Here is a 22,225-nt window from a genome sequence, read left to right on the forward strand (position 1 = left end):
TCTACTTCTGCTTTTTTTGTTCTTTGTAAACTTTTACTTTTTAGATTCCACACATGAGAGAGATCATATGGTATTTGTCTTTCTCTGACTTGACTTCACTTAGCATCATGCCCTGTAGGTCCTACATCCATGTTGTTGTAAATGGCCAGATCTAAGGTGGTTTTTTTTTTTTTAATGGCTATGTAATGTTCCACTGTGTAAATATACCACATCTTTATTTATCTATTAATGGACACTTAAGCGGCTTCCATTCCTTGGCTATTGTAAATAATGGCTGCTGTAAACATGGGAGTGCAGGTATCTTTTCAAGTTAGCGTTTTTATCTTCTTCGGGTAAATACCTAGCAGTATAATTACTGGATCTTATGGTAGTTCTATTTTTAATTTTTAGTTTATGTACTTATTTTGAGAGAGAGAAAGAGAAAATGTGCATGCAGGTAGGGGAGGGGCAGAGAGAGGGAGAAAGAGAATCCCAAGCAGGGTTCTGCACTCAGTGCAGAGCCTGATGTGTGGCTTGAACTCATGAATGTGAGATCATGACCTCAGCTGAAATCAAGAGTTGGACGTTTAACTGACTGAGCCACCCAGGCGCCCCCTATTTTTAAATTTTTGAGGAACCTTTTTTCATAGTGGCTGCACAATTTACATTCCTATAAACTGTGCACGAGGGCTCCTTTGATTCCACATCCTCGCCAACACTTGTTATTTGTCTTTTTGATACTAGCCATTCTGACAGGTGTGAGGTGATACCCCATTTGTGGTTTTGATCTGCATCTCGCTGATAACTAGTGATATTGAGCACCTTTTCATGTACTTGTTAGCCTGTTATATAACTTCTTTGGAGAAAAGTCTATTCAGATCCTCTGTCCATTTAAAAAAAATTTTTTTAATGTTTATTTTTGAGAGAAAGTGAGAGTGTGAACAGGAGAGGGGCAGAGAGACAGAGAGAGAGAGAAAATCTGAAGCAGGCACAGAGCCCGACGTGGGACTCGAACCCATGAACCATGAGATCGTGACCTGAGCCGAAGATGGACGCTTAACCGACTGAGCCACCCAGGCGCCCCTGATCCTCTGTCCGTTTTTAAATCAGATTGCCCTTTTGGTGTTGAGTTGTGTGAGTTCTTCATATATTTTGGATATTAACCCCTTACTGCATTTGTGAATACCTTCTCCCATTCGGTAGGTTTTCTTTTTGTTTTGTTGATAGTTTCCTTTGCTGCACAAAAGCTTTTATTTTGGTGGTATAGTCCTATGGAAGAAGAACAGTTTTGTGGGATACAATGCTTAGTTCTTGTATCTGACACATAGCTGCTGGTAATTGTAGGAGATGGAGCAGTGAATATTGCTTTTAATGCTTCCATTAGCACTAAATCATTTTTATACATTTTAAAGCATCAGCTGAAAGCCAATAAATGTAGTTAAGGAGTGCTCAAATTTAAGTTTCCTATTGTCGAGCACTTTGTGGAGGGGATTCATAATTTTTCAAAGCATTACTTACATTCGGCACAGTACTGCCTATGAGCTTGTGTTTTCTCTAGATTCTGTGAGCTTTTGGACTATGGTAAGGAGATGTTATTTGATACAGTGTTACTTCCATTAGAATGCAGATAACATGTCTAATACTTTTAAGGCTCTAGTTTTTTCTAAGATAAGTGTTTCAAAAGTCGTAGGAGTAAGGAGCAGTGGACTTTTTGTGTCAGCCCCCCAGGAAACAAAGCCATCGTCTGTGAATGAAGAAATAAAATGAGAGGGTCAGGGAAATCATAATTTCTGGATTGTTTGTGCTATACTTTGTGTGTGTGTGTGTGTGTGTGTGTGTGTGTGTGTGTGTGTGTGTGTATGTGTGTGGGGTTGTTGCTGGTGTGGCTGCGGCTGCTGCTGCTGCTTTCCTGGTATCTGTTATATAATGTTTAATCAGTTTCTTAGGAATTACAGTGGTGATGATTTTTAAAAGTTTTTATTCTGCCTACCAGCTGTGAAAGTAGAGGACCTCAGAGCAGCCAAGATGGAGACCTCAGATCCATGAACTAAAGCTGACTTACTTTGTGTTAAGTAAGTGCACCCTTGGGTGCACACACACAGCATAAATTTGGGATCTGATTTGCCAGCCTTTGCACATCATAAACAACCCATTGAAGGGGATGCAGACAGCAGGACTGATGGCAGCCGGGATAGTCACTGATGGCATGACGAGAAGACAGCAAACCCTCTCAGGCTTGGGCTGCTTAGTGTGAGGCTACCAGCCTGGTGGAATCCATGTATGGGTGCCCGTCCCATACTAACGCTGAGGATAATTTTGAATCAGAAGAACAGAGTGGTGTTCATTCCATTGTGTTCTAGAAAGCAGGGATGTATATATTAGGTTTTAGACAACCCTAAATAGTTAAAACAAGAAACAGACATTTAAAAAGGTCAAAACAGGGGCGCCTGGGTGGCTCAGTCGGTTAAGCGGCCGACTTCAGCTCAGGTCACGATCTCACGGTCCGCGAGTTCGAGCCTCGCGTTGGGCTCTGGGCAGATGGCTCAGAGCCTGGAGCCTGCTTCCGATTCTGTGTCTCCCTCTCTCTCTGCCCCTCCCCCGTTCATGCTCTGTCTCTGTCTCAAAAATAAATAAATGTTAAAAAAAATTTTAAAAAGGTCAAAACATTCCAGATTTACCAACTGATATAGTTTTCTTCTTCAGTGGTAGCTGAACGAGATACCAACACCTTATTAAAAACATGATAACCAACAGGAATGTGTCTTAACTCATTTGTACTACCTTTACCTCTCTCTGACTTTACTATTAAGGGAAAGTAAGAAGTTTTAGTGTCATGAAAAATAAGCATCTGACTCAGGATTTTGATTCCGGTCATGATCTCACGGTGAGTTTGAACCACACGTTGGGCTCTGTGCTGGCAATGTGGGGTCTACTTGGGATTCTTTCTCTCTCCCTCTCTCTACGCTTCCTGGCTCAAGCTCACACTCTATCTCAAATAAATAAGTAAACTTTGAAAAAGTAAAAAAAAAAAAATACCTACTTGGTGTAGTTGTTTTGGACTACCCTCCATAAAATGTTCCTTGGCTGTTTACCTTCATCATTTATATTACGTGCTAAAGGAAATAAATACCATTCTTTATATGTGCTAAGATTGCCAGCTATAAGGGTATGTGGATAATTCCAGAAAGGTTAATACTATATATTAAAAAAATTTTTTTTGTGTGATACTCATTTATTTTGAGAGACAGAGAAAGAGCTTGAGCCGGCGGGGAGAGGGGGGTGCAGAGAGAGAGGGAGAGAAAGAATCCCAAGCAGGCTCCACGCTGCCAGCGCAGAGCCCAACACAGGGCTCAACCCCATGAACTGCGAGGTCATGACCTGAGCTGAAATCAGGAGTCAGATGCTTTTAACCCACAGAGTCACCCGGGTGCCCCAGTACATACAATTTTTTATACTCCTCTTAGAAACGTGTTCAAAAGAAGAGATTAGTAATAAGCAGTACTACTAAATGCCTGTTGCATGGAGTGCTGGAGAGGTGGACTTGAATGGTATACTTGGTCCTGAGACTGTCAGGGCAAGTTGGAGAGCAGCCTTTGTTTTGGGCCCAGACCTAATTGTGCACACCTGGAGGCTTCAGGCTGGGTACTGAGTCTCCTCTTCCCTGCCAGCAGTGGATTCTTGACCTGTGCTGGGAGCAGCTGGGTCATTCAGCAGCTAGTATTCTGTGCCAGAGGCTGTCCCTACTTCCACTCCAGAGCTTGAGACAGCTTGTCAGTTCATAACATGCCTTGCTGACAGTTGCATCTTAGAATTCATTCATTTCTTTATCGGTGTTTCCTGAATATATTAATCTAATACCAAGCATTCTTTTAGCTGCTACAAGTGAAGCAGTGAACAAAACAGATGAAAATTCTTTCTCTTATGGAGTTTCTGTTCTGGTGGGGACAATAACCAACCAAAGTATATAGTATGTTATAATTGCTAACGAGAAAAAAGGAAAGCAGGTAGGGAGTGGCAGTCCCTGTGCACAGGTTTTGCTGGGTTAGTAGGGAAGGACTCTGCTGAAGAAGTAGCATTTGCATGATGCTTGAGAGTGGGCAGATAACCTGGGGAAGCAGCAAGGGGGGCTGTGAATTGGGCCATTCACCTGACCTGTTTGAGGAACTCAGGGAGGCTGATAGGAGTGCAGTCCAGGGATGGGGAGTGGTAGGGCCCCGTAAAGACTTTAGATATCATTTTTGGGTGAATATAGGGTCTCAGATTGTGCAAGACCTTCAGGAGACTTGGCCAGTCTTAGTCTGAAATTCAGAATGCTGGTGAGGGAGCTGGTTACTGGAGAACTTGTTCCAGTTCGAGGCAGTCCTACTAGTAGAAAACAATTCTTTATAAAAGTTGAAATCCATTTTCCTATAATGTTTGCCCATTGCTCCTAGCAGACTGAATCCCTGTCATGGCAACGCTAGGAGTATTTGCATGAAAGTGAGGGAATGCTGTAGTATATAGTCTCTGGGTTTCAGTAAGAAATTGCATATATACTCTTGTTATCTTAACTGCTAACCACGAGCTGGAAGGCAGATGGGTCCTTTCAGGCATTGTAGGGTTTTGACTTTGGTTCAGCCCTGTTCGGTCTTCCAACCCGTGACTTGCATGAAGGCACGGGTATAGTAGATGACTTACATGGAATTGTAGTGCCGATTTGGGTAATAGGATTTGGAAAGAGGAGAGCATTTGAACTGACTGTGGTGATGGAACAAAGAGACTATGAACTCTGAACAGGGATAAGAAGTCTGCTCACTGGGCCAAAAAGTAGAGGCTGGAGGTGGAGGACATTCAGCTGACTGCAAGGTCAGAATGAGTCAAGGTCAGAATGAGTCACTCTCAGCGGGCTTTGGCTGCTGGTGAATCTTCCGAGCTCTGAGGTTACATTATGATCAGGTCCAAAATGGGTGATACGAAAGGTGAGTTCAGTGACGACTGGAACATGCCCCTTGGAGAGCTATAAAAAAGGGAAGGTCTTGTAAAACTAGACTTGTGAACTAGTAAGGTTCCAAGGAGCAAACTGTCCTGAGGGCCCATCCAGCATCTCCCCAAGCCTTCCTCCACCCACCCCGGCCTATCCCTCTCAAGCCTTGTCCAGTGCCTGGGCCAACAGCAATGTCATCTCCTGGCCCCACCACTCAGTTGACTGCCACGTCAGATCAGCCCACCTTCCTGGAGTTTCTTGCCTTCACCCCTTCCTTTCTGTCCCCACTGTCACTGCTGTCCCTGTATTTTGTCTGCAGATACAGGGCTCTTGGGCCAGGACTCCTTCCTCCCTGGCCTCTGTCGTAGACTGCAGGGGCCCAGGTCACACATCAGAGTTCACCAAGCACAGCTCCTGTTTCCTTCTTCCCCCTTACCTTACCTTACCTTTGTTCCTGACCTATGTAGTTTGGAACAGCCTGTCCCACTTAGTAAAATCCTTCCCTTGGCATATATCCCATTTGTTTCAGGAAACCTTTCTCCATCCTCTCTGCAAACAGATTTTGTCTTTGTCCCTCACGCCCAGCATTCTTATCTTGGCTCAGACTGCTCCAGAATGAGCAGTTCTGCAGGAGACTCTTATCCTCCTCCTCAGTCATAAGGAGCTTAAATGGAGCTGCATGGTTTACCAGCTCCATCTTCCTGGAGAGAAGGCAGCTGTGACTGCAGAATGCGTCTCCCAAGAGGCAGCCCTGGGTCCTCGGGAAATACATGTGCCAGTGAAGTGGACGAGCCCCTACTGTTAGGTGGGGACTTTAGCTTTGGATGATAAAACCAGAGATGACGACAGGACAACAGTTCGGGACCTGCCATAAGAACCATCTCTTTGGGGCGCCTGGGTGGCTCAGTTGGTTGAGTGTCTGAGTCTTGATTTTGGCTCATGTCATGATCCCAGGGTTGTGGGATTGAGCCCCCCCCCCCCCACCCCCTTCCCGCTTGCTTGCATGTGTGCCCTCTTTCAAATTAAAAAAAAAAGATATTTTTTTAAAACCCATGTCCTTACCAGTTGGTACTCCAGTGAAGTGAGGAATGCTCCCACAGAGGCTGCACAGGGCTGCTGCCAAGGGGGCATGCTTGATAAGTGGAGGAATTCTGTTACCTCCAAGGTGCCATCAACCAGCTCCTTTATTTGATCACCAGAAGGCTATGGTTTTGTTTGTTTTTAAGGTGACTTTATTAAAGCACAGGGACAGGACGCGTGGGCAGAAAGAGCTACCCAGAAGGCTATGTTTTGATAAATTCATTTGCCAAGAAAATCTGAGGTCCTAATAGGGCTTCATGTAATTTATTAAAATGACCATTATAGTGTAGAAACATTTCTGAAAGTGCCTTCTAAATCAGTAGCACATATAAAGTAGAGTTAATCTCTGGATGTTTCTAAAGTTAAGTAAAGAGGCTCATAGTGATTGACAGTCTGTTGTCAGTATGGAAGTTAGAAGGGCAGCCATTGGAGTCAGACTGGCATTCTAATCCTGGCTCCAGCACTTTTGTGTTTTGGTTAAATGACGTTGGAGAGTTGACTACGCTTCTCTGTTCCCTGTAAAATGAGGATAACAGTATTTACATCACAGGGCAACTATGAGGATTAAAGGTGACAATGCCTGTGAAGGCACATGTGGCGCAAGGGCGTAGTAAGCAATCGATATTAATCATTAGGATTGCTTCTTCATGGTATTAAAGGCAAAGAAGCTTAATTTCGATATGTATCTTTGTGTACAAGGGACCATCTCGGGTGTCATTAGAATGTGGCTGCTGTGTTTGGCATCAACTGCTTGCCAAATGGCCTGTTTGCTGGCACCAGCCTTCTGGCCCCAAAACTCCTGTATCTGCCGGCCATTCCAGTTCACCTGCCAGTGCGGCCCTCACAGGCCCAGGTTTTCACCTATTCCCCAGTCACACTGGGGATGCCAGGCTTGATAGGAAGAGTTTAAACCAAACCCATATTCAAGGCGTGTGTGGTGGTATTTAAAGGATAGTAGTATAATATACTTAACTTTTTTCAAGTACTTGAATAATTTGGAAATTTGCCTATTCCACTTGTGTAGGCACATGATATCTGAATAAGTGATTCACTCTTTCTCAGGACTAGGGTATGTGAAAAATAACAAAGTAAGCTCATTCAGCTGATCGTACTGACTATAATTTGCAGGAGATGTTGCAGTGAAAATTCTAAAAGTTGTCGACCCCACGCCAGAGCAGTTCCAGGCCTTCAGGAATGAGGTGGCTGTCCTACGGTGAGTAGAAAGCTAGCCTTTCCGGCCTCTCTGGAGCTGCAGGGGACGGGTGTGGGTGGTGGTGTGTCAACTGCAGATAAGCGGGCAGCATGGCACAGACCTGTCTCTGAGGGCCTATGGCCAGGACTGGTGGTTAGTGAGTGTTCACTGCAGAGTCTTGCCGTGAAAACTCCTTCCTTACAAGTGAAAGGGAATGCATGGGAGGTTTCCTTCCAGCTTACGGGGTTGTCAGACCTTTAGAAGAGCCCTCTTTGATGAGCATGCCCCCCTCTACTGCTTCAGGTCTCTGGGCCCACCACACACAGTAGCCCAGGTTCTTGTCTGGGTTCTGGTTTGAGATAGTGAGAAATAGGTTCTATTTTCACGTTTATTTCCAAGAACTCTTTATAGCCAATTTGCTTCCTTTTGGACTTCAAAACCTTTGAGTCATTGTTTAGACCTATAGGAATAAGGTGAATAATGATGGATTCCCCAGACGAGGGTTCCTTGTGACCCCCTGTGGGAGGAATCATGTACAATGAGAATGTCCTCTCTCTGAAGGCTAGCACTGAGGGGTCCTTTGTCACAACCCCAACTCAGTTATCAGCAGGCTTGTGTGTGCTTTGCCAACCACCCAGATTGTAAGCATGGTGGCATTGAAGACACTCAGGATCCCGTGTCGGTGGGAAAGCAGAGTACATCTCTGTTCCGCAGCAACAGAAGATTCAGAGAATTCAGAGACTTTTTTCTCCTCCCTTCTCCAGCAAAACACGGCACGTGAACATCCTGCTCTTCATGGGCTACATGACAAAGGACAACCTGGCAATTGTGACCCAGTGGTGCGAGGGCAGCAGCCTCTACAAACACCTGCATGTCCAGGAGACTAAGTTCCAGATGTTCCAGTTGATTGACATCGCCCGCCAGACTGCTCAGGGAATGGAGTGAGTAGATGGCTTGTTGACTAGAAAGTCGGGGGTCCAGGTATCAACCTGCCCTGAATCGGAACCTGGGTTAGCAAAAAGCCAAGTCTCCTACGTGATTTCTGTGATGTTGCACAGCTGAAAGTCAGCCTCTGGTGTGGGCTGAAGGAATGAGAGCTCCAGGTTCTTCGTCTGAGCTGAGGCTGCTCCCCTAGAGGCTCAGATTCAGGTTGAAACCACTTCCCTGAGAATTCACCCAGACCCCCAAGAGCTCAGTAGTGTGGGCTCAGTACCTTCTGCCCAGACAGCCGTGCACTGCCCTCTACAAGTGTGTGGTCTCAGGTGTGGCCCATGCGCAGCGTGCTTGTTGCACACGAGGGTCTGAGCGGATGTTTTTGGATAATTTATTTTCCTTTTAGGGAAAGCTGAAAAGTCCTCCCTTGTGCCTCCATGAAACACTACCTGTTTGAATCTCTGCTTGAACACATCTGTCAAAGGGGGTTGTGGCGTGTGGGGTGTGTGTGTGTGTGTGTGTGTCACACTTTTCCTCTAATTTATCCCTTAGTGGGAGAGTGAGAACTCATAGCACTACATGTCTGGAGGCGTAAGCTAAAGCGGCGCTTGCAGGTGCCATGTAAAATCTCGTGTTCTGCTTTTTAAAATCCATACGGAATTAAGAAATAGAATTACCTTTTAGAAAAAAATTATAGATATAATCCACAGATTATAAAATTCACCCTTTAAATGTGTACAACTCTGGTTTTTTAGTACATTCAGAGTTGTGTAGACTGAATGTGTAATTTTAGAACAATCGTCAAGATAGAAAATGAGGTCTTTTGTGTCTGACTCGACTTACCCTAACAGTTTTGAGGGGTTCATCCACATTGTAGCACGTATCACTTTATTCTTTCTGTAGCCGAATAAGACTGCGTTTGTACGGGTGGGCCATGTTTCATTTATGCATTCATTAGTTGATGGACATTCAGGTTGTCAGAATTACTTTTTGAGTAGAACTGATGCTTAAAGAGTCGTCCCATTTGTGCTATGACCTCACCTCCGGGTAACACGCAATGTGGCCTGGCCTGCATCCGCACACCACCAGTTCCTGCATGTAGCCCTCGTTGGGCATCAGGCGGCCAGGTGGCTTCCTTCCTAGCTGTCATGTGAAGCTGCTTTCTACCCATGTCTCTTAGATAACTGGTTTTAATAGATTTTTTCCCTTCACAGCTATTTGCATGCAAAGAATATCATCCACAGAGACATGAAATCCAACAGTATCCTTTGATGGTTATTTCATTTCTAAATTTAGAAAAACCGAAGAGAAACTTTTTAAAGCTGATCTCAGTAAAAGTGATTTTGGAAAGTTTTCCACAGGAGATAGGTGTTTGAGTTATGCTTGCAAGTTTTATTATGCTGTTTGTTACTAAATTTAGCTTGGAGGAATGGGGCTTTTGTCTGTCATGTTCATCTCTAGCGTGTGGACCATGTGTGTCTGGTCAGAAGGGAGCTGAAGGCCAGATGTTGCAAGATTGTCAAAGCGCTCACTAGGTCACTCACTGTTGGAACCAGCCCTTCCTCTTTCTGAGACTTAGTATGTTTTTATAGAAGGGGAATAAAGACTGGAGAGTTTTCATGCTGTGGGGCAGGAAACGTAACCTTTATACATCTGCCTCCCACCTGCAGCCTGTGTCTTGGAGAGGAGTGTGTAGCGTTACAGCCTTGCTCTGCTTCTTGGCCAGTGAGAGGCACTACAGTTGTGTTGAGTTGGATTATGGGACATGGCCTATTTGGGCCACATGTCTGAGGCATGAGATACTTTTTTTTTTAACATTCATTTTTGAGAGACTGAAAGAGAACACAAGCGGCGAAGGGGCAGAGAGAGAGGGAGACCCAGGATCGGAAGCAGGCTCCAGGCTCTGAGCTGTCAGCACAGAGCCTGACATGGGACTCGAGCTCATGGGAACCGTGAGATCGTGACCTGAGCCGAAGTCAGACGTTTGACTGACTGAGCCACCCAAGCGCCCCTATGAGATACCTTTTAACGGTTTTTGGGAGTGATACGTTATGCCATGAAAGCAGACACCACAGATTTGATGGTGGTATGTATTACTGGGCATTGGCAGATCACAAGTTACCTTGTGCCTGACCTCTTTACCCAGAAATGAGGGGAGTTTGGTCCTGATGTGAAGTCACCAAGTGGTACCTATTTTAGTGAGAGATTTCTTTGGACAGCATTCAGTGCTTAGTGAATGCTGAATTGTTATTCACACGTTTGTCATTTGAGGGCACACAGCAGGCAGAAACCAATGTAAGCCATCACACTTGGCTTCTGGTAAGAAGCTGCAGATGGCAGCCTGTTCTCGGAGAAATCTTCGGGTTTAAGATTCCCTTGTTACATGGGAAGGTCAGAAGGCCAGGGACCTGGCACCTAGATGTGTAAATGGGGAGAAGCAGCAGGGGGAAATAGCCTGATTTTTGGCTGGAGCCAAATAATCTGCCGCCCTGAGCAACTGCTACATGCCTCATGGAAGAAAGGCAGTTTGGAAGCACTTTTTAAAACTGTAGAAATCCAAGCAAATCAGTGCAAAGGAGGCTGGGGCAGTCAGAGGGGAGGGGAGGGGCGGGGTGCAGAGCAGAGAGATGGTCTGCTCTTCAGACCTTTGGGAAGTGGTTTAAAATTAACTTGACCTCGGGGCGCCTGGGTGGCGCAGTCGGTTAAGTGTCCGACTTCAGCCAGGTCACGATCTCGTGGTCCGTGAGTTCGAGCCCCGCGTCAGGCTCTGGGCTGATGGCTCAGAGCCTGGAGCCTGTTTCCGATTCTGAGTCTCCCTCTCTCTCTGCCCCTCTCCCGTTCATGCTCTGTCTCTCTCTGTCCCAAAAATAAATAAACGTTGAAAAAAAAAAACTTTAAAAAAATAAAATTAACTTGACCGTTCTTTTGAAACCAGAGTCCTTAACAAGCATTGAGATATATTTCTCCATGAAGGCCTGACGGTGAAAATTGGAGATTTTGGTTTGGCAACAGTAAAGTCGCGCTGGAGCGGTTCTCAGCAGGTCGAACAACCCACTGGCTCTGTCCTGTGGATGGTGAGGAGGCGAGGCTCCCCCTAGCAGAGTGCAGGTGGAAGGGGTACCCCAGAGGTCTGTGTGTATACTTACATTTCTCGACATTTTCCTGGAAGTCCAGATACCTCAGTGAGGCCTTCAGTGACGTCAGACAGCCTGAGGCAAATTTGGGTTTTCTGGAAGCTAGCGATCAGAACCATACTGAGGCATAGGTGCTGGGTACCAGAGACTAGGCTTCCCGAGCTTGTGTGAACCCGAGTGGGGAAGAGGTGCAGAACTGAGGAAAGGACTGTCTTATATCCAGGGGAAGGGACAGCCTGGCATCTGGATGTCTGTGGGGCCCACATGGTGATGAATGAATGCATTTTGTCCCTGTAGGCCCCCGAGGTGATCCGAATGCAGGATAATAACCCATTCAGCTTCCAGTCTGATGTCTACTCCTACGGCATTGTGCTCTATGAGCTCATGACAGGGGAGCTTCCTTACTCCCACATCAATAACCGCGACCAGGTATGTGCACTGTTGCTGGCTGCTGCGGATCCAGATTCAGCTGTGGAAGGCCCTGGGCCTCCTGCCAGTGTGAGCAGGAGGTTCAGAAGTTGCTGTCTCTGTTGTGCCTCCACCCAGTCCCTCAACGGTTTCCTTCCTCTTAGATCATCTTCATGGTGGGCCGAGGATATGCCTCCCCAGACCTCAGTAAGCTATATAAGAACTGCCCCAAAGCAATGAAGAGGCTTGTAGCTGACTGTGTGAAGAAGGTTAAGGAAGAGAGGCCTCTTTTTCCCCAGGTAAGACTCAGCTCAGGGGGTGGGAACGGATTCCAGCAGAAATTCCTAATGACAGAAATGAGGAGGGAGGTGTGGGTTTTCTATAGGACAGGGCTCGTGTTCTGCACCAGATGCTGCAGGTGGGGTGGGGACAAGGGCCCGTGTTTGGACTCCTCACTGAGAGCTGCTGCTGCTGCTTCTGCTGTGACACCAAACCCACCTAATGACACTGCTTCATTTTAGATCCTGTCTTCCATCGAGCTTCTCCAACACTCTCTGCCGAAAATCAACCGGAGTGCTTCTGAGCCATCCCTGCACCGGGCGGCCCACACTGAGGATATCAACGCCTGCACGTTGACCACATCCCCTAGACTGCCTGTCTTCTAGCTGACTTTGCACCTGCACTCAGGCCACCAGGGGAGGAAGGGAAGTCAGCAGGCACCACCTTTCTCCTCCCTTTTGATGGAGGCAGAGAGCTCATTTTCAGAGAAGCTGCTGCTAAGGACCTTCTAGACTACTCACAGGGCCTTAACTTCATGTTGCCTTCTTTTCTACCCTTTCTGGCCCTGGGAGAGGGAAGCCATTTGCAATGCTGGTTTGTCCTGCTCCCTCCCTGCATCTCTCCACCCCCCCCACCCCCCCCACGCTCATGAGCCAAGCCTTCTCCAGATGCACCAGTGGCTACAGTTGGCAATACATGATCTGGGGCCCCAGCTATTGGCTAAATGAGTATTTTTAGGGCAAGAAAAAGCACTCAGAGGGGAAATGAAGGTAGCAGACAAACCAGCCCTGACGTGGACATGTGGATATGGGGCATCAGCTCCTATGTGGAATGCTTGTCACGGAAGGACCGTTCTTCAGAGTTAGTGGTATGGCGCCAAACAGGTAGTTTTGCACATAACGCACCAAACAGCCCAGGACTGTCGAGACGACGGCCGCCTGAAGGAACCTGCGTTGGTACTATGGAACTATGGACCTTGACTTTGGGGGCACTTCCTTTCCTTGGAGGTCTCCAGTGCATTGGGACGGTTTTCCGAAGAGGCGTTTGGCCTGCCCCTCCCAGTCTCCGCTCTCTCAGGGAGCAGTCTTCCATCATGCTGAATCTGTCTTCCAGGAGCTGCCCCTATGGGGCGGGGCCGCCGGGCCAGCCTTTCTCTTCAGTCACATCACGTGTATGCAAGGAAGCCAGGAATACAGGTTTTCTTGATGATTTGGGTTTTAATTTTGTTTTTATTGCGCCTGACAAAATACAGTTATCTGATGGTTCAATTATGTTATTTTAATAAAATAAATTAAATGTAGGTTTAATGGCTGTTTCTTCCTTTTAAATACTGAGCTTACAGCTTAAACTCTCCCATTTGTTCATCCCTCCTGGAGCAAGAACTCAACCAGCAGGAAACAGGCCCAGAGCCTCTGCTGCGAAGGAATCTAATTCAGTCTTTGTGCTGTCACCCTTCACTAAAGAGTTAACTATAAAAAATGGAAAAAGCAAGCATTCTAAACTCAGGTAAGAGTAAACCTTTTTCTACCTACACTTTAATGCATTTTATAAAATATTTGGTATCTATACCTATTTATAAAAATAGATTAATTCAGGCCTGGGGTGAATTTGTTCTGATTCACAAAGTTATGTTCCTTCAATTAAAGTCACAACTGATGACAGAGGACTTGTTCTGTTCAGGACCACTGCTGGGTCAGAACCAGAAACTGCTGCGTGCCATTTCATTTCTTACTAAAAGTTCAAATCAAAGCCAGGCTTACAGACAGAACACGTGGCTTTGAGCAGGGGCCACACGGAAGAGCATGTGTGTGTTGACCCTCAGTAAAACTACCCTTGGGGCATGAGCCCAAAGAGAGCCCCAGGAAAGCCCACCGGTGACAGCCGGGGACGTGTTTCCCTGGAGCATGTGGCCCCAACACCAACCAGAAACGAGGGGCCATACCTCTGCCCTACACTGCCTGCTACTTCAAGAGCCCCCTCCTTACAGGGAATTTATTGAACACACGGCAGCGGGACTCCTGCTCTGATTTGGGACACTGAAGAGCACAAGTTTTAGGCTAAGGTGTGTGGTGCCCCCTTGATTTATACAGAGCTTTTCAAGAAACAGTTTTGACTACACACTAAGTACACTAGGGAAATCGACTAGAGAGGAATCGTTTTATAAGGGTGAGGAATACTTGGTTAAGAAAAACGAATCTGCACGGTGACTGTTTCTAGGGAGCTAAAGCTCAAGGATAGGAGCCAGGTTGTTTTTAAAAGCAATCAATCAAAACTCCCATCTGGCTGGTCAGCTGGTCCCTCTGAGGAGCTTGAGATGCAACTAAAGAGATCAACTATAAAAGCAGCGATTCCATATACTTGTTGGGCTATTTTATATCCTTCACTTCTCCCACGGCTGTAATAATGGAGTGGATGAGACCAAGGTCAGGTGCAGCTCAGGCTGCAGTGAAGGAAGCTCCGCACGCCCTAGCTTGGGAAGGCTTGGCCGGCAGAGCCCAAGGTACAGGGGTAACTGGCTACTCCTTAGGGTTCTGACGACTCCACTCCAGACAGGTGCATGAAGAGGTCCCCAAGCTCTGTCATGTCAACGTCTTCAGTATTGGGGACATGCCGGCTTTCTCGGTTCTCAATGAAATCCCAGAGTCGCACTGAATTAAAGAACTGCAAAAAGAGCCAGCAAACATGCCTGGTGGTTATTAGTGGTAACGTGAAGGCCAGATGCTGTTTTTCTTTTGCTCACCCCGTTCCCTGGTACCAAAGCTATTAGGGAAAGCACCAGTACCCGGAAATGCCACCGTGTAAGTGTCCTTGACAGAGACATCAAAGTCCTTACCCTCACAGTGCCCTCAGAACTGAGCTGCTTCCGAGGTTTCTCAGGCTCTGCCAGCCGCCCGTCAGGGTAAGCATGGCGGTAAAGGCATTTGCTTCCAAATGGGCAGGTCCCTTTGCCTTGCTCAAAGTATTTACAAGCTTTTTTCCTGAAAAACAGAAAGAAAAAGTCAACAGGATTGTGGGAGAGCCTGGGCCCCAGAAGAACCAAGGCTTTCCTCCGTCCCTGCCCACAATGCCAGAGCTAGATGAGCCTTACTTCATAGGTGGGGAAACTGAGGCTCCGTGAGGTTAGGATGCTGATTTCCAAGTTGGATAGTGTTGCCATTGTGACATGTGGCCTCACACAGAATTGAACTTGCACGGGGGACTTCACTGTTTTGAGCTTGCAGTACTCAGGCATTCGGGGGGAGGACAACCTGATGGCTGCTCTGAGCCGGTTGTCAGGGTTCCAAGGTTCTGAAGCTGGGCTACTTGCCTCAGCTCAAAGTCCCAATAGCAGCACCACCCAGGGAAATTTCCCTTCCTCCTAGCCAGCAATGATGTCAATGTGACCCCAGGAGCCTTGACTTAGGAGGCACAGGAAAAGCAGTGAATTTCAGCAGCTGCCCAAAGTTAGAGGTCTCACTCCAATTTTCCTTGGTCCCAACCCTCTAGATCTAAAGCAGGGCTTCTTAACTCTGTGTTATGTTAACTCTACGGACCCCTTCTCAGGAAAGTTTTTTAAATGGATAAAATGAAATACACAGGTCTAAAAAACAAAGCAAAAAGTTCATCCCCCTTTCCCCCCATCTTCAAATTCTACCCACAGATCCCTACATTAAGAACACCTGTTCCTCAGGAAAAACACAACCACCAGAAAATTCTTATTTCTTCTTGCTTACAGGAAATTTGGCTTATAATCAAATGACCCATGGTGAAGAAGGGGTGAAGATGCCCAAAAAGGCAAGAGGGCATCTGGGAGTCCTGAGGAAGGGAAGAGAAAGCAAGATCACCACAGAAAGGGCAGGCTACTGCTACCAGGGGCAGGTGGGGTATGTGACAGTGGCTGATAACAAAGAAGGGAGACTCTTGACACCAGTGTCTGTCTGTCTTCTCAGACAAGAGGATGCCAGAGACTGGTGGTGAGGGTCTCTGAGACCTCAGAGCGGCACAGAGAAAGCCCCCTAACAAATGTCCAGTGAAGGACGGCGTGCCGTGCTTGCCTGGGCACCTACTCCTACCAGGTGTGACCCCAGCACGGGCTGGGGAGGGGATCCAAGCAGAGGTACAGAGGTGCAGGCACAGACCTGTCACAGCCTCCACCCCTGAGGCTCTGAGATCTTCAAATGACTGCTCAGGCAGTGAGTTCTCACCAATCTGCTGGACACTGGCTTTAATAAACTCAAGTTCAAAAAGTGATTCTCTAGTCCTGCCCCCCAATACTGTGCTTTTTTCTCCCCCAGCCTTACCTGGTCACCAAGGACAGTGCACTCTGACTGCCTCTTTGCTCTCAGCTCTCCCAATTGTTACGCCTCCAATCACTCCATCCTTTCTGCCCCCACACTACTAAAGCCCCTGGGGGTGCTGTCCTCTGCTACCCGCCACAGTCATTTCTTAATTGGCCTCGCTCCCACCAGGTTCCAGCCTCTTCACATTACCACCAAGGAGCGTGCCCAACAGTGTGTCGCTTGTTCTGCACCCCCCCAACCCCCCGAGATTCCACTCCAGCCTATCTGTCCCTGTAGGTCCTACCACATCCTTGTACACACCTCTCTCAATCCCAGGGCCACTGCTACCCAGACACATTTGTATCATTCTGTACCCCTGTCATTCCACTCTGTCCTCCCCTCTCTACACACACAGATAGCTGTTCATGCTTCATGGCTCAGGGTCCCCATGCTGCTTTCCCTGATGCTCCCAGGTGGATCCAAGTGCTTTCTCTGTTGTGACATGTGGCTTGGTACTCTCATTAAGAATTTGTCACCAAAAAACATGCAATAATATTGCCCTTCTGCAATTTTCATTGAAATTCCTTTACTAATCTATGCTTGATGTCCTCCATTGGTGCTTAGCTTGAAGGTGCCTGGCCTGTAGTAGGTGCACATTAAATGTGTGTGGAACACATAAAAACACCACCATCAATAGAAACTAAGGCCAAGACCAACCCAAAGAGCAAGAACATGAGAATTTCCCAACTCCAGCACAGCTGCTTTCTATAGTCCAGCCCCTCCACCTTTGCCACTCCTGCCCTCTGGTGGAGATATAACACATGGTGGGGGGGGGGGCGCGGAAACTGGTAAACCAGGAAAATGACCAGCTTTTACTAAGTGACAGGCAATCTGAAGGAACCATTAAAAAAGGTGACGTACGGCGCTCTTTAGTACAGCCAAGCACACTTCTACCAGACCTGACCCTCCTGCAAATAACTAGCGATACAAATTTTTTTTAAAGACCTGAAGGCAGCAGGAGGATCCTTCAAGAAATTAGGCACCGGGAAGAACAGAATGTCAAGACTTTTTTTTTTTTTTTTTTTTTTTTAAAGAAAAAAACAGCTTTTAGGGGCGCCTGGGTGGCTCAGTCGGTTAAGCGTCCGACTTCAGCTCAGGTCACGATCTCGCGGTCTGTGAGTTCGAGCCCTGCATCTGGCTCTGGGCTGATGGCTCAGAGCATGGAGCCTGCTTCCGATTCTGTGTCTCCCTCTCTCTCTGCCCCTCCCCCGTTCATGCTCTGTCTCTCTCTGTCTCAAAAATAAATAAATGTTAAAAATAAAAAAATAAAAATAAATAAAAAAAAAAAAGAAAAAACAGCTTTTAGCCTCAAGCATGCCAATGTTGGCTGTCTAAACCTTCAGGGTCAAATCCAGTTTCTTGGGCCTGAAGGACCAACAGAAAGAGAGGAAATCATCCACTGGAAGCAATCCCACACAGAAAAGTACACAAGAGGAAGCATGCCAATACTATACGTTAACTCAGCACAAATGGCTGGCCCACACATCAGTGCAACAGGCTCACAGCAACTTAACCAAGGATTAAAAAACAAACTTGGGGCACCTGGGTGGCTCAGTCGGTTAAGCGTCCGACTTCAGCTCAGGTCATGATCTCACAGTTTGTGAGTTCGAGCCCTGTGTCGGGCTCTGTGCTGACAGTTCACAGCCTGGAGCCTGTCTCAGACTCTGTGTCTCCCTCTATCTGTCCCTTCTGCTCACGCTGTCTCTCTCTCTCAAAAATAAACAAATATTAAAAGAAAAAATTAAAAACAAAACGAACTGAGATTAGAAATGTTGCTTAAGGGGCACCTGGGTTGGCTCAGTTAAGTGTCTGACTTCGACCCAGGTCATGATGTCACGGTTCGTGAGTTCAAGCCCCATGTTGGACTTTATGCTGACAGCTTGGAGCCTGCTTCGGATTCTGTGTCTCCCTCTCTCTCTACCCTTCCCCTGCTCGTACTCTGTTCTCTTTCTCAAAAATAAATAAATACTAAAAAAAAAAAAATTGGAAAGAAATGAACAGACCCCAATGCTTATTAGGGTAATATCAAAAAGTCTATCACATGTAATTAAGAGTCCCAGGAGAAGAAGAAACAGGGCAGGGAAAAAATTTGATGGCCAAAATTTCCCTAAATTTGGTGGATGACGAAACCCTACATATTCAGAGAAAAATACATAGTACAATATGAAGAAAACCATTCCCAGGCAAAAGAGCAAACTGTTGAAAACCAAGATAAAGAGACAATCTTGAAAGCAACCCTAGAGAAATGACATAATGTGAATGACCACTGACTTCTCAGAAACTAGAGGCCAGAATATAATAGAACAATATTTGCAAAGTACAAAAAGAAAATAAACTGTTAACCCAGAACTGTATTAACTGCAAAAGGAGACAAAGATGGAAATAGGACCGATCAGGCCAATATTCAGTGAAAATATCCTTAATGAACAGAAATGCAATTTCAGCTGGGGCGCCTGGGTGGCGCAGTCGGTTAAGCGTCCGACTTCAGCCAGGTCACGATCTCGCGGTCCGGGAGTTCGAGCCCCGCGTCAGGCTCTGGGCTGATGGCTCAGAGCCTGGAGCCTGTTTCCAATTCTGTGTCTCCCTCTTTCTCTGCCCCTCCCCCGTTCATGCTCTGTCTCTCTCTGTCCCAAAAATAAATAAACGTTGGAAAAAAAAAAAAAAAGAAATGCAATTTCAGCTAAAAAGAAAACTAAAAATTCATCACCAGCACATCAACAAACGTTAAAAGCAGTCCTTGAGGCTGAAGGTAAATCATACCAACTGGAAAGAATTATAAACCAAATCAAAGAGCACTGGAAATAGTAAATTATCTGAGTAAATATAAACTTTTTCTCTTAAAAAAAATGTGAGTTTTCAAATGCAAAAATCATATTACCTTGCTGGGTTCTAACATATGTAAATGTTATATTCATGCTTTATACAGTAAAGTTGCAGGATGCAAAATCTATAAAAAGTCATCTGCCTTTCTATATACTAAATGAACTATCAAAGTGAAATTAAGAAAACAACCCCATTTACAACTGCATCAGAAAGAATAAAATACCTAGGACTAAATTTAGCAGAGGAGGTGAAACAGACTTGTACACTTGAAAAACTATTAAGACAATGAAAGAAATCAAAGGCATAAATAAATGGGAAGTATCCCATGCTCATGGATTGGAAAAATGCCATTAAAATGTTTACACTGCCCAAAGCAATTTGCAGATTGAAAACAACCCCTATCAAAATTACAATGGCACTTTTCACAGAAATAGGACAAACAACCCCAAAATATGTATGGAACCACCAAAGACCCCCAATGGCCAAAGCAATCCTAAGAAAGAACAACATACCTGGAGACATATTTCCTGATTTCAAGCTGTACTACAAAGCTATAGTAATCCAAACAGTTTAGTACTAGCATAAAAACAGATACATAGTTCAGTGAAACAGAACAGAAGGCCCAGAAATAAGCCTATGCATATCTAGTCAATTAATTTACGACAAAGGAGCCAGAGATATTCAATGGGGAAAGGACAAGCTCTTCAATAAAACATGCCAGGGAAACTGGACCACTATCTTACACCATACACAACAGCTCAAAACTGACTGAAGACTTGAATGTAAGCCCCGAAACCATAAAAACTCCTAGAAGAAAACATAGGGGTAAGCTCCTTGACATTCACCTTATTTAGCAAATGTTCTTTGTGGATTTGCCCACCCAAAACAAAAGCAACAAAAGCAAAAATAAACACGTGGGACTCCATGAAACTAAAAAGCTTCATGCACAGCAAAGGAAACCAAACAAAATGAAAAGGCAACCGACTGAATTGGAGAAAATATTACAAAGAACTCATATAAGAGCAAAAAAACAACCACCACATTCCATTTAAAAATGGGCAGAGGAACCGAATAGACGTTTTCCCCAAAGAAGACGTGCAAATGTTCAAGACACATGGAAAGTTGCTCAACGTTATTAATCATCAGGGAAATGCAAATCACAACCACAATAAGATATCACCTCATGCCTGTTAGAAGAGATATCTACACTTCCGTGTTTGCTATAACATTATTCACAACAGCCAAGATACAGAAACAACCCAAGTGTCTGTCAACAAACAGATAAAGAAGATGTGGAATATACATAAAATGGAATATTATTGAGCCACAACAAAGAAGGATATCCTGCCATTTGTGACAACACAGATGGAACTTGAGGGCATTATGCTAAGTGAAATTAACCAGACAAAGAAAAACAAATGCTGATATCACTTACATGTGAAATCTAAAACAAACCCAAACAAATGAAAACAGTCAAACTCACAGAGTAAAAAAGTGATTCCCAGGGACTAAAGGTTAGGGTAAATAAGGAAAGGTTGGTAAAACAGTACAAACTTTCAGCTATATGATGAATAAGTATCTTATGTAAAATATGGTGACTATATAGTTGATAACACTGTAAAACTGAAATTTGCTAAGAGCAGAACGTGGATGTTTTCACCCAAAAATGAAGCAAAAAAAAAAAGGGGGTGATAGGTGTATTATAATTAACAGGATGGGAGTATCCTTTCATGATATGTGTGAACTCACCGTGACACTTTAAATCTTTTAAAATTTTATTTGTTAATTATATCTCAAAACTGAAAATCTAAAAATTACATTATTACCTGTGGGGTTCAAAGGTATGTAAATATAGTGCATTTGCCCGGCAGGCACAGGCATCATGCCTGAACTCAAAGTACTTACCCCATTCCCTGTTTGAAAGCTTCGATCAACTCATTCTTTTTATTCTGATCTTCTACCCAGTACACACTTGGGATTACAAACTCTGATATCACACGGCATTCTGGACAAGACCTGAAATTAGAATCAGATCAGTATGGGCCAGATGAATTACAAACCCTGTGCGCACTGCACCACCAAACCCCTTGCTCAAATGCATGGCCACTCCAGGTGTTTTCCTAACCCAAAATTCCAAAAAGTGCAATCAGAATCATCTAAGAACCTTATTTCCTACATTTTTTTCAAGTTTATTTAAATTACAGTTAGTTAACATAGAGTATAGTAATAGTTTCAGGTGTAGAACCTTATTTATTGTTAAAAACATATTCTTCTCAACAATAAAAAGACAACCCACTTTGAAATGCCTGGCTGGCTCAGTCAGTAGAGCATGTGACTCTTGATTTTGCAGTTGTGAGTTCAAGCCCCACCTTGGGTGTAGAGATTACTTAAAATAAAATCTTTACAAAAAACACACAAAAACCCCAATTTTAAAATGGGCAAAAGATCTGAGTAGGCATTTCTCCAAAATGGCTGAAAAGCACAGAAAAAGATGCTCAATATCATTAGTTATCAGGGAAATGCAAATCAGAACCATAATACATCACACTTCATACCCACGAGGATGGCTAGTATCAGAAACAGAGGGGCACCTGGGGCGCTCAGTCAGTTAAGCTCAGACTCTTGATTTTGGCTCAGGTCATGATCTCATGGTTCATGACTTCAAGCTCAGCACAGAGCCTGCTTAGGATTCCGGGTCTCCTCTCTGCCCCTTACCTGCTCGTGCTCCCTTTCTCAAAAATAGATACACTTAAGAAAATAAATAAATAAAATCAAGATACAACCAGTAACAAGTGTTGATGAGGTGGGGAGCAAGTGGAGCCCTCATCTGTGGTGTGGCCGCCGTGGAGAGCAGCCCGGCAGTTCCTCAATAAGCTGAACAGTTACCCTATGACCCAGCAATCCCACTTCTGGGTATCTACCCAAAAGAAATTCAAACATACGGCCACACAACAACTTGTGTGTGAATACTCATAGAGGCATTAGTTATTATAACCCAGAGAAAAACCATCCAAACGCCTGTCAACTGATGAACAAACAAAACGTGGACATCCACACAATGCAATGCTATTCGGCCGTGAAGAGGAATGAAGTGCCGGCACGTGCAAAATGGGCG

The 22,225-nt window shown here is 45.2% G+C and overlaps 2 protein-coding genes and 1 long non-coding RNA gene across 7 annotated transcripts in view; 1 reads left to right on the plus strand and 2 right to left on the minus strand.

Annotated features, from left to right (window-relative positions):
- The window catches only part of RAF1 (Raf-1 proto-oncogene, serine/threonine kinase), an 83,721-nt gene extending 70,453 nt beyond the window's left edge, over positions 1–13,268 (plus strand). For all 4 annotated transcript variants that reach the window (XM_040491928.1, XM_040491929.1, XM_040491930.1 and 1 more), the window contains 7 exons: positions 7,151–7,235; positions 7,979–8,155; positions 9,362–9,408; positions 11,103–11,221; positions 11,579–11,710; positions 11,854–11,988; positions 12,211–13,268. In XM_040491928.1, coding sequence (XP_040347862.1) covers positions 7,151–7,235; positions 7,979–8,155; positions 9,362–9,408; positions 11,103–11,221; positions 11,579–11,710; positions 11,854–11,988; positions 12,211–12,354 — 839 coding nt within the window. In that variant the 3' untranslated portion in view covers positions 12,355–13,268. The remainder of the gene's footprint in view (positions 1–7,150; positions 7,236–7,978; positions 8,156–9,361; positions 9,409–11,102; positions 11,222–11,578; positions 11,711–11,853; positions 11,989–12,210) is intronic.
- LOC121041243 (uncharacterized) lies at positions 10,498–11,169 on the minus strand. The gene is made up of 2 exons (XR_005795631.1): positions 11,066–11,169; positions 10,498–10,822 (listed from the first exon to the last, which is right to left on the minus strand). It is a non-coding gene; the product is annotated as an uncharacterized LOC121041243 (long non-coding RNA).
- The window catches only part of MKRN2 (makorin ring finger protein 2), a 28,365-nt gene continuing 19,317 nt past the window's right edge, over positions 13,178–22,225 (minus strand). For both annotated transcript variants that reach the window (XM_040491932.1, XM_040491933.1), the window contains exons 6-8: positions 21,016–21,126; positions 14,802–14,946; positions 13,178–14,629 (exon numbers count right to left, since the gene is read on the minus strand). In XM_040491932.1, the coding sequence (XP_040347866.1) occupies positions 14,492–14,629; positions 14,802–14,946; positions 21,016–21,126 (394 nt within the window). In that variant the 3' untranslated portion in view covers positions 13,178–14,491. The remainder of the gene's footprint in view (positions 14,630–14,801; positions 14,947–21,015; positions 21,127–22,225) is intronic.

Source organism: Herpailurus yagouaroundi, unplaced genomic scaffold, assembly GCF_014898765.1.
Source record: "Herpailurus yagouaroundi ecotype Mexico unplaced genomic scaffold, PumYag 183, whole genome shotgun sequence".
NCBI lineage: Eukaryota > Metazoa > Chordata > Mammalia > Carnivora > Felidae > Herpailurus > Herpailurus yagouaroundi.